This window comes from Sinocyclocheilus anshuiensis, unplaced genomic scaffold (genome assembly GCF_001515605.1).
Source record: "Sinocyclocheilus anshuiensis isolate Anshui unplaced genomic scaffold, SAMN03320099.WGS_v1.1 scaffold4, whole genome shotgun sequence".
In the NCBI taxonomy this organism is placed as follows: domain Eukaryota; kingdom Metazoa; phylum Chordata; class Actinopteri; order Cypriniformes; family Cyprinidae; genus Sinocyclocheilus; species Sinocyclocheilus anshuiensis.
In genome coordinates, this window is record NW_015554075.1 from 879,160 (window position 1) to 890,451 (window position 11,292).

Sequence of the window (11,292 nt, forward strand, 5' to 3'; positions counted from 1 at the left end):
TTATCATCCTTATAATTGAATTTCACTTATATGATGTACACACACACACACACAGACAGAGAGAGACAAGTTAAATACATGTACATACAGTACATTGTTAACAGTACTGCATATATGTGGGCAAATATGTCATCTATATCATCTATTTGTTTTCAAACAATCTCTGAAATGTAAACACAAAAGTAACAGAAAATAATAAATATACACATATGTGAGTTAAGTGATCTCATTTAGATTTTGGCTCCGGTTCCTGACAGACACAAATGTTGCTATTAGGAAAACTGCCACCGTGATGAAGCCAGCAACAGCATCACTGCGAATGGAGATCACTTCATCAATGAGACAGTCAGCATTGACGGCATGACACTGACTTGAGTTTGAGGAGGTGATGAAAGCATTTTGACTACCTAATTCTTGTTTATTTCCATTTATGCAATAACTTGTATATAAGATTCATTTCTTACTATTGATAGTATTGATACTATTTCTTACCAGCAAATATACACTCGTTTTCATCCTTCTCTCCACTCTCTGATGCAGAAGTCTCTAAACTCATCCGGGACTTGTCATTTGCACTTATATACTGTTGCTCCTTTGTTAGTTTTGACTGCTTTTATTGTCCTCATTTGTAAGTCGCTTTTGATAAAAGTGTCTGCTAAATGTAAATGTAAATGATATGCTATGGCAATTGGTAGAGGCATCAAATTATACATTTATAAGAAGCAAATGTCTACACTACCATTCATTCCTATGTCTGCAGTGATACTCTGCATATTTATAATGAAAATACTAATCATCATAATCATGGGCCTTAGGCTTCATCATTGTCAACATTATTGCACTGACAAGATTACCAAGATGTGTTAAAAAGATAACAGCAGATGGTTGCTGTCATTTACTTTTGTTTTGTTAATCTTTTGTGGTAGGAACAGAGCTTATGGCATAATAGAAAAGAAGGTCTTAAAGAAATCCTGTACAAGAACCTGTACCATGGGGGTCTATAATACCTGGTGAAAGCATTCATATTCATCTCAATGGTATTAAAAATAACAATAATATTTAATACATATCTAGATTGAGAAATATGCTTTTAGATCCCTATATATCTACCAGCATGGCCAAAACCAACCAAAACTATGACCTGTGCTACTACTGGATGTGAACTGTCTGTTGATCAATTCATCAAATTTAGACCTTCATTTCTTGTTCATCTCTAGAATGAAAAGATAAAACTAATAACATAATATAAATGTGATGAAGCTCTGTTACTGCATAAATGACCATCTGCATGTGCATACATATGACTTTATTGTAGGGTATTTTGGATCTAGAGTCTACCCTATCTAGTGGTGTGTAACAAGAAATGTTAGGTGTATCTGACTCCTTACATGAAAGGCAAGGAGAGCACAGACAAGAAGAAAGATGATGAATGTAGTCTGGCTCCAGCAGCACTCATAAACAAGCTTGATGGAAAGGATGTTGGACCCTGTGTATTCTCCCATGTGTACCACAAATGTGCCAACAAAATGAAAATGAAAAAAAGAAGAAGAAATAAAGAAGGATGGAATGAGCCTGTGTAGTGCTGGTGGTTTTCTGTTTGTGTGAATAGTCAAAGTAATAAACATCCAATTCCGCCAAGTCTGTTTCTATACATTACATGATTACATAATTACATGAAGCTGTATCATTTAAGAGTTTCATTTATGTTATTATGACGTATGGGCTTGACGTATATTCAGGTAATATACTTGAAAACTAGCTGTGGCAAGCAAGGTGGAGGATGTAAGGAAGGATATAAGGAGGAGTGAGAAAAGAGGGAAGACCAGACCTGGAACACGTTATGTTTTGTGTATAAGTCTGCTGCCGCTTGTTAAGTTTATTTTGATTTGTGATTAAACTACATTTATTATTATTACTTTTCCAAACTTCATTCAAATTTGCATTTCTGCATTAAAACAGCTAATATGCAGGTCACATATGTGGTATGCTAGTGGCCTTCTGGGGTCTTTTTAAAACCTGAATCTGATATCTGCAGTTTAAATCCTTTTTATCTTATAAATTTCCTATCAATTAGGCCTGTAGCTTTTTAAGATAAGGAGTCAAAGAGAATTCTTTATTATACCTCTCTGTGCTTCCAACCATATTATCCATGCATTATGATTCAAGCTGGATGATAAATAAAGTCTACAAATTAGTTAATTGAGTTTAATTAGTCAAGACGGTATGTGTGCCAGAGTAAAGGTCATGTGAGCAAAAAGCATTTTCTACTCTAAAAACATTAGGTTTAAAAAACAAAGATAGATTTCAGCTGTGTTGTCTTAAATCACAAATTAATATCACTCTCTTCAAGATGCCCTGAGAATTTTTGACTTCTAATTTACATGTCAGCTGAGAAATGTCTTTTCAGTTCATTTAATCTAAAAGTTTATGTAGCAGAAGAACGGTGTAAATCCATGAGAATAATGTAACGACTGTCTCCTATCATAAATCTATATGTCCCAATTTCTTGTGATTTGAGCTTTGAGGGTTGGTTACATGCATGGGTTTTGCACATTGTGGGAGTGTTTTTCCCAATATAGTTGTACTGAGCAGCACATGTGTGATGGTAATGAAGCTTATCCGATTAATATGGTGGTAAATAAAATGCGGTGCTGACAGCCAGAGAGATGCACGACAGACAGGAGCAGGAGGGTGATCAGGCATAAGGTCTCCTCTAAAAACACATTTTCAGGACACAAAAAAAAAAGGCATTTATTTCACAATACCTGCTGATTATACTGGCTAGCCTACTATATACTATAATGAACTGGAAACTATGAATTCTCACTTAATTTATAAAACGCTTTGTTCTGACGCTCAGTTCAAAGTTGTGTTCACTGATTCGTTCTTGGTTGATTCTGGCGACCATTGTTTTGAATGAATGGAATCATTCACTTACCCGATTCACTGAGTCGTCTAAATGCTCAAATTAAAGGTAGGGTCACAGTGACTGTCGTAACCGACAAAAAAAATCATGTAGTCTGAACCGGGCTTAACCTGCGATACGAAGAGAGATGCCGTTGGTGGAGGATTGAATGCAATGCTGTCAGATTACCTCATGTCTCATTCAGCGGTGACAATACAGTACGAAGCCATAATGATAAAATAATAGCGCCTTTCACTCTTGCTGGAATGTGCTGATGACGTATCATGTCTGCGTAAACAGGGTGCGCAGAGGTATGCAAATACATATTTTGACAGGCAGGTAGGATAGCCTATCATAATGTTCAGACCGTACATTTTGATTGGATGAACATTTTATGGTCCTACGCCTTCCACAGATGATATAAATACATATAAATAAATTTAGGCCACTTAGTGATTACTATCGGGATGTGAAGAGACTTTCAACCAACATAACAAAAAATGTTTTTCAACCAAATCACCTACCCTGCCTTTAAAGCATAAAACATAAATAAACAGGTGCTTCCGTAAACATTACTATGTTAACCCTGTACTGATTTATACACAGATCTGTCAAAACGGGACACTAATTTAATATTTTTTCCCCTCCAAAATTACTATTACTGGAGATGTTAATGTTGATTTTGTTAAAACCTGACAAAGATATCACCCAGAATGGAGATAAAGTATCAAGTACTTTCAAGAACTATGGCATGGCATTTGTGGTTGGTTTGAGGAAGACCTGGGTCCAGTAGATGGCAGGAAATGTAAGATGAGTGTGCCAACATTTTCCCTTCATGCAAGTATAATCAGAAGTATCTATGAATCACACAGTGATGGAGAGATAAAATTGATGAGCCATAAGATATAGTGTTTGTCTGCTGATGTTTTCAGTTTTAGGCCTAGAAATGGCTCAAATAACTTTTGCTTTCTGATTTCATTTCTGTTCACTTTACTTATTTTATTGTAATCCCCTCATATGTACATGGAATGCAGATGACTACAGAAAGCCGTATAAAACCACACAATGTCAGAAATAGTAAGTGAAAGCACAAGATTTATCCTTGTTTTAGTAATTCAGATGTTCAATTTTGATGACTGTTAGAAAAAAAAGTAAATGTTTAATGGTTCAGTCTCATAAAAATATAAGACATGCATTAATTTATCTGATTAAAGCATGAGCTGAATAAATGAAAAATGAATTATGTCACAGAAGTTTTATCTAAGCAGCCAACTCGAGCTGTATATTTGATGTTCTTCATTGGCATAAGAGATAAACATTACTAGTAAAATGCTTACTATTAGAAACATTCATCCATTACAGTTTCACTGGCGCAACTAGCCTACATAAAACCTTCCTATTAAAAATAAATAATAATAATTTATGTTAGCTAAATTTACAAACAGTAAATTTCACGGTTTGTTAATTTAAACAGCAATGTTTTTTATTCTTTGCATAATTTATTCCCACAGACCACCATCACCTGGGATGAAGACAAGCTTGTGTGTGTACAGAAAAGGCAGACTCTGATTTTACCAAGTGCAGCATGTTCCTAAAGAGAGATTGAAGGCAGGGGCTGGGCACTGGATTAAAGGAGATTTCATTTGGTATTTACATTTTACATCTTTTCTTCTACACACACTCCTTTGCCCTCATTCAGCAATTACTTTGTTTTTGGAAACCATGAGTTAGTGTAAAACATATGGTAACTGATTATATAAATGACATGTGTTCACCAATGTTAATTAGGGGATCATTGTGCAGGGGGAGCCAGGACATTATCATTTCAAGGCTATTGTGCTCATTTGAAACATTAACAACAGATGTTCGACCACATCTGTGTGATGTTGTGCTTAATTACCCTGGGTAACCTCTTTGACAAAAGGGTGTGTAAGGTGTTTAAGAATCTATATTTAGGTACATATCGCCACCTGCTGATGACAAGTGGAATTTATAGAGACAGCAAAAAAAGGAACGTGTTTTCAAAAGGACATGGGCGCCTTATGAAAGTTATTGATTCAGGTGACCTTTGACCTGAAGGATTTTATAAAAACAGAATTTGTGTTTTGTTTTATAATTATAATTATGAGTTGTGGGCAGCAGGTTTTCAAGAAGACTTAAGCCAGTCTTGTATAGTTGCGCCCCCTACTGCCGCATCCTTATATAAACTTACCACATGTAACTCATCCCCTTTCACCCACTGAGTCCAGCCCCTTCCCTCCTTTTCTCCTTTCTGTACACACACCAGTTTGTCTCCCTCCCAGTTTACCGTGGTCTACAAAACAAGGACAAATACATGCTGGTGAGAAAGTTGAAGCTGGTACTGACTTGCAATAAACACAGAGAATAGAGAATCAATTGTGTACAATTTCCCAAACACATAACACTTTTTTTCTTCCATTTTTTAACTTGAATGTGCAAGGCTTCCGGTGTCAGTCACTTCCAATACATTTTAGCTGTACATTATTAGTATTACTATTATTATGGTTTGTAGGCCAAATTTGACTATTTATTACTACACATTTTTATTCTTGTTATTTATGGATAGTAGGTAATGAATCAGAAGTCCCACACATTAACAGGAAAATAGCTTACTTCTGCATTGGCAAAGAGTGAATAGCAAATAAATAAAAAAATAAAAAGTACATTTTTGACAACATTTAACTGCAATAAATGCCATATTGAATACTGAACACAAACACTGCACTAGCATTTCTAAATGATATATAAAAATTGCATATGATTTTTCCTTTTAAACAATTTTCAGCAAATTTCACAAATTACAAAGAAATAGTAAGTAACACATTGAATTAAACAACATTTTGAAGTAACATTTTGAAATGGTATTTTCTCGTATAACACACTCCAATTATCTTTATAAACAACTTTGAAAATAATATTTTACTGTGTATGCGAGTTGACCTAAAGTTCCCGAGCACCAGGTGTTTGCGGCATTAGCCCAAAACCCTCGTGGATTTAAGATTCAATAGGTCATTGTATGTAAATCTCAATCTAATCCTATTTACTGACTCATCCACCACAGTAACCTCGGAAAAGCAGTTCAGATTAGTTTTCCATTTAAAAGCATTTCTGATCTTATATTGTTGTTTTGTTGTAGCCTACTTTAAGCTGTACCTTTATAAATAAGGAGGTCACTTACCATACATTTCCTATCATCTACACCAACCAAATCCTCCTCAAACTCCTTTCCAACATCAAACTCCATCTGGTAGTTCCTAAAGGTGGTGAGAGTCTTGATATTAAAATGATCACCATTCTGAACAATCTCCTTATCAAAGATGAGATAGCTGGCAATTTTTCTGATGACAACATTCACACCTGTAAGTTGAATACATATCAAATTGGTCAACCATAGCCGTATATGGTACTTGGACCAATTTTTGTTTTTCACATAATAGAATCAGGTCTGCCAAAGGTACTAAAACGTATCTCTTGAGTACAAAATACAGACGTATTTCTCTTACTCTGACTGTTTCCAACAGAATATATTCTGTAACATCTCACATACCTTAGCATAGAACATTTATTTCACACCGGTGTAATGAATAAATAAATGGAAAATGAAGTATCAGCCTACCTAGTGCTTCCATGTATTCATCAATGTATTCATCAATGTTTTCATTACTTGTCATTTTCCAGTATCCATTCATGTCTACGGGAGACATATTTGCTTCGTTTTTGCGTTTGTCCTCTGCACTGATGTTTCAACATCAAGGTGCAGCACAGCGTCTCAATCACAGGGCACGTTGTAATCCTAAAACCAATTACGGCCTTTGGATTATCTCAAAGAGCATTTACACATTTACACACTTCTGCTGTGGATTTTTTTTTTGGGGACAGGAGCTCTGTCCTCGGGAGCGCATTGCAATGCATGATGCATCTCATGAACTCATGTCAGTCAAAGCATGTGAACAGACAGATGTGTCAGTTTGTAATTGTTTTGATTCTCAGTCTGTCAGCAGCACAACAGTCAGTCAAAGCAACAATCACAGTGCTGTCAAACAGCTCTTCATGTATGCCTACAGACTCCAGAGAGAGAGCGAGAGAGAGAATTGTTCACTGCACAAACAGGAGGTGAAGACCTGTCAGTAATGAGGCCAGTCTTGAGACGTCTTCCTGACTATGAATTACTCTGAAGTGTTTACAGTGAAATGTAAAATAAGAGATACAGAACTGTCATGATGAGCTATTCTTGAGATGTTTACTTTTTGGATCATGGCCTATTCCATCTTCCACAAACCACAAGAGAGCGCTTTTGACAACCGAACCAGTCACAAATAGGGTAGTAGTAATATTGTGACATAAAACTACATTTTAAAGTTACTGTTTGTAATTATTTGTCATTTGTAATATATTTTCCAATGTAATTTATTCCTGTGTTGGCCTAAGCTGAATTTTCAGAAGCCATTATTCTAGTTTTCAGCATCACATGATGCTTCAGAAATGCTGATATTTCCGCTCAAGAAACATTTCTTATTATTATCAAATATTATCAAATATTTAATTTGCTTAATATTTTTTATTTTTTTTTAAACTGTGATGTATATTGTTTTAGTATTGTTCGATGAATAGAAAGTTTAAAAGCACATATTTGAAATATAATTTTTTGGACAGTATAAATGTCTTTTCTGACACTTTAGATCAATTAATGGTGTGCTTGCTGAAGAATTATTGAAGAATTATTAATTTATTCTTTTAAGTATTCATTTCTTTCAAAAATGAATGAATGAATTAATCAATCAAAAGTCTTACTGACTTCAAAATTTTGAACGGTAGTGTATTTGGACAAATATTTAAAATCACCTAAAAATAAAAAAGCATGCCATGACATACTTTTTATTTATTTATTTTATTTTTTGACAGACAGACAATTTGACAGACAAGGCCATTTGTATAGAAAGATCCATGTCAATTTTTTTCCGAAATGTCGTGTTTTTTTTCGTTCATGTGGTCAGTTTGAGTTTGAATCTATATCTTTTCCCTGTGATTAAAATAGAGAATGGCCTGCCATATTATAAGAACTAATACCAAAATATTCTTTCTCTGTACTCACATACTCGTCCTACTTTCTCACTGGCCTGTTTTATGACACACTGGAAGGAGCAATAAATATCACGCAAAGTGCTGGAACAGTGGTGACAGAATTAAGTGTAGCCTTTGGGCATTCTGATCTTCTGAACATCAAACGCTGGAAATGGTCCTTGTTCTTCTTGACATATTTCTTTGCTACTTATCTTGTCTTCCATGCTTAACAATAGAGTCCAAATACAGAATTTCTCTGATCACAGGAATGAAGATCAAATACAATGACGTTGTATAACCTCCTACCCACTCGCCCCCTTTTCTGGCAGCAGCATCTCAGTGGGTGATAGATTTATAATATTGTTTATGCACTATGCCAATTATCACTTCAAAACTGATTGTTTCCAAAGTCATAATGAACAGAGAAGAGCAATAATTCATCTTTCTGTAGGTACTAATTATGTTCTGGTAATTTAGTTTTAACTTTTAGTAGGCTAATTAATCTTGTGTAGAAGACATTGTACATTTGCATGGAAATGACTCTCCTCCCCACTGATTCTTCTAAAACAAGAGAATTAAAAAAAATGGTACACTACCATTCAAACGATTAGGGTCAGTAATTTTTTATAAGAAATTAATACTTTCATTTAGAAAAGACATAATACATTGATCAAAGGTGATCAAATGTATAATGTTACAAAATAACTTTTGAACTCATCAAAGAATCCTGAAAGAATTCTATCACAGTTCCAAAAAAAAAAAAAAAAGTTTTTTTTAATTGCAAGTATAAACATCAATAAACTTCTTTATTGAAGAATAAAGAACAAATAAATATAACATTGGATGACAGTATGAATAAAGAAATAATACGGAAAGACGATAAAGGAAATAAAAAAAAATTAAAACAAGAAGTACAGAGGTAGTAAATCTAATTATGTAACATTCAACAGATTGTTATACAGTTTCACAAATTTGTTTCACCATTTCACCATTTTTTGTTGTTGTTGTTATAATTAGGTAGTTAAAGTCACAAAGAAAATTATGTAATTTGGGTAATGTTTAAGAAAATTTACATTTATGAAGTCAGACCAAAATTCTTTAACATGCGGGCATTTGAAAAAAAAAAAAAGATGATCAATAGACTCAATACTGAAATGACAGAAATTACAGTTCAAATGAGCATTACCAAATTTTGATGTAATCTCATTAGTGGGGTATATGTTATGCAAAATGTTTAAATGTAATTCTTTTACTTTGTTGGGGACACAAAATTTATAAGTTAAGAGTCATGCTTTTTTCCAATTAATCTTATCTATTAAATAATTTTTAAATAATAATAATTAAATAAATAAATCCCCTCAGAGTAATTCTTTTTCTTGACTGAAACACATTTCTTATATCATTTTATTATTGTCATAAATACTCTTGTATTTATATAAATGTCTGTTCATTTTTTACAATCACTTCAAATGATAGATGACATTTCATTAAGTGAACAAGACCATTTGGTATAGCTTTTACCCTTTTAAGAAATTCCTTATGGACAACAGGGAAATTGTATGAAATCACAGTAAGAATAAATGTTCATAATGACCGGTGGACGTAGCTAAAAGCTTTAGGTAATGATGTAATCACGTAACTGCGTCAGCAGGCTCAGGTTTGACACTGAATGCGATTTACAGTAACAAATTAACTGTACATCGGTCATTTTTTAGTTTTTGGCAACATGAGCAACAACAACCGTTCGCAATGCAACAAATTTGAGTAGAGCTCTGCTTCATTCAAATGAACAGCTACACCATATGGTGACCAGTGGCAGTGCAGAGATAGTACCAGACAGCATCAGAACACCTACATATAAAACAGCAGCACTGGATACAAACTTGATCACTGCAAAATCTTATTTATACAAGAACATGTTTTAATTCAGATTCTTATAATGCAACATTCTAAGGAGTTCAGAATAACAACAAATTGTCATCCTAACCTAGCCTATACCAATTTTTTTTCCTTTCAAATATCACGGTATGCACGGGGAATATTGAACTCAAGACTAAATAGTGAGCCAATTATCCAGAACATTTTAATAGGACAACTGACAAGAATGAACTAAACAGAACAGGAACTAATGCCAATAAAAAGAAACCCAAGAACCTTCAAAGTGTCTATTGGCCAGTGGTTATTACACCTGATCCTTCTTACAGTGTAAGTGCTTATGGATGTATTGATTTCTTTTTTTAGGTGAAGGTGGTCTCTCCTCTCCCATTAGGTCATAGATCTCTCTTATCATTACTCTGCCCTCTCCCCTCATTGTGAATAACAGTTGAGTATAAATGCTTTGGTGCACCTCCTCACTGGACCTGGCAACGCTCCTGAAGTCCAGAGCTCATCGCACAAACATGCCTGTGGATTTCACTGGAAAATGGGAGCTGGAATCGAGCGAAAACCTTGAAAATTACCTTAAAGCGCTGGGTAAGCCTGATCAGTTGTCTGTTTTCATAAGTCAACGGAGTAGAAATAAGAGAAATATGTGCTATTTCCTCATTTGGATTATGCAGTTTTATTATGATATTAAAATATGATGTATATATCATGGAAATGACCATGCCAAGTTACAAATATTTACTCTCATAGACATTGACTTTGCCATCCGCAAGATTGCGGCCCACCTTACTCCAATAAAGACCTTTATCCAGGATGGGGACAACTTTGTGATTAAGACACAGAGTGCCTTCAAGAGCTATGAGCTGAGCTTCGCTGTTGGAGTTGAGAAGGAAGAATTTACTAAGGGATTTGACAACAGGATGCTAAAGGTGAACTATACATATATTTAATAGCTGCGATCCTCTTCTAATGACAATGTTATTCAGCCTGTAGTTACCCCAGCGTTGGCCTATTGGCCATGATCTCAGTAAGTTTGTTCAGTGATGAAACCACAGTAGAACAAATAGAGCACAGGCTTCAACATTTGCCCAGAGGAACAAAAATGCTTTGAAGGTCTTCTTTTTTCTTTTTCTTTTCCATCTGAATACAGCTTTAATTTACATAAACAATGCTCCCTGTCAATGATAGAGTACAATACAGCTAATAGCTCTCCTCAATGAAAATGTCTTTTTATATGATGATATACTGTATAATGATCAAAAAAATCTGTTTATTAAATAAATAGTAAACATAAAAATAAATCATAAAATTTGTTTATTTTGATTAAAATTGTGTAATAACAGACCAGTTATTGAGGTGTATATACAGTGGGTACGGAAAGTATTCAGACCCCCTTAAATTTTTCACTCTTTGTTATATTG

The 11,292-nt window shown here is 34.4% G+C and overlaps 2 protein-coding genes across 2 annotated transcripts in view; one reads left to right on the forward strand and one right to left on the reverse strand.

Moving 5' to 3' along the window:
- Positions 1-811: 811 nt before the first annotated feature.
- On the reverse strand, positions 812-6,679 carry LOC107668914 (retinol-binding protein 1-like). The gene is made up of 4 exons (XM_016460972.1): positions 6,543-6,679; positions 6,105-6,283; positions 5,118-5,219; positions 812-841 (listed from the first exon to the last, which is right to left on the reverse strand). Exons 1-4 carry the CDS (start codon positions 6,628-6,630, stop codon positions 812-814), a joined length of 399 nt encoding a protein of 132 aa, XP_016316458.1. The 5' UTR covers positions 6,631-6,679.
- Positions 6,680-10,280: 3,601 nt separating this feature from the next.
- Positions 10,281-11,292, forward strand: part of LOC107668930 (retinol-binding protein 2-like) — a 1,751-nt gene continuing 739 nt past the window's right edge. Inside the window, exons 1-2 of the mRNA XM_016460986.1 lie at positions 10,281-10,459; positions 10,622-10,800. Of these exons, the coding sequence (XP_016316472.1) occupies positions 10,321-10,459; positions 10,622-10,800 (318 nt within the window). The 5' untranslated portion in view covers positions 10,281-10,320. The remainder of the gene's footprint in view (positions 10,460-10,621; positions 10,801-11,292) is intronic.

Bases quoted from the DNA above. Each gene is read 5' to 3' on its own strand.
- LOC107668914 (XM_016460972.1), bottom strand. From the start codon at position 6,630: ATGTCTCCCGTAGACATGAATGGATACTGGAAAATGACAAGTAATGAA. The intron at 6,284-6,542 runs GTAGGCTGATAC...TTCAACTTACAG, and splicing joins TGAATACATGGAAGCACTAG to GTGTGAATGTTGTCATCAGA. The intron at 842-5,117 runs GTAAGTTTATAT...TAATCTTGTCAG, and splicing joins AAGGGGATGAGTTACATGTG to TGCAATAATGTTGACAATGA.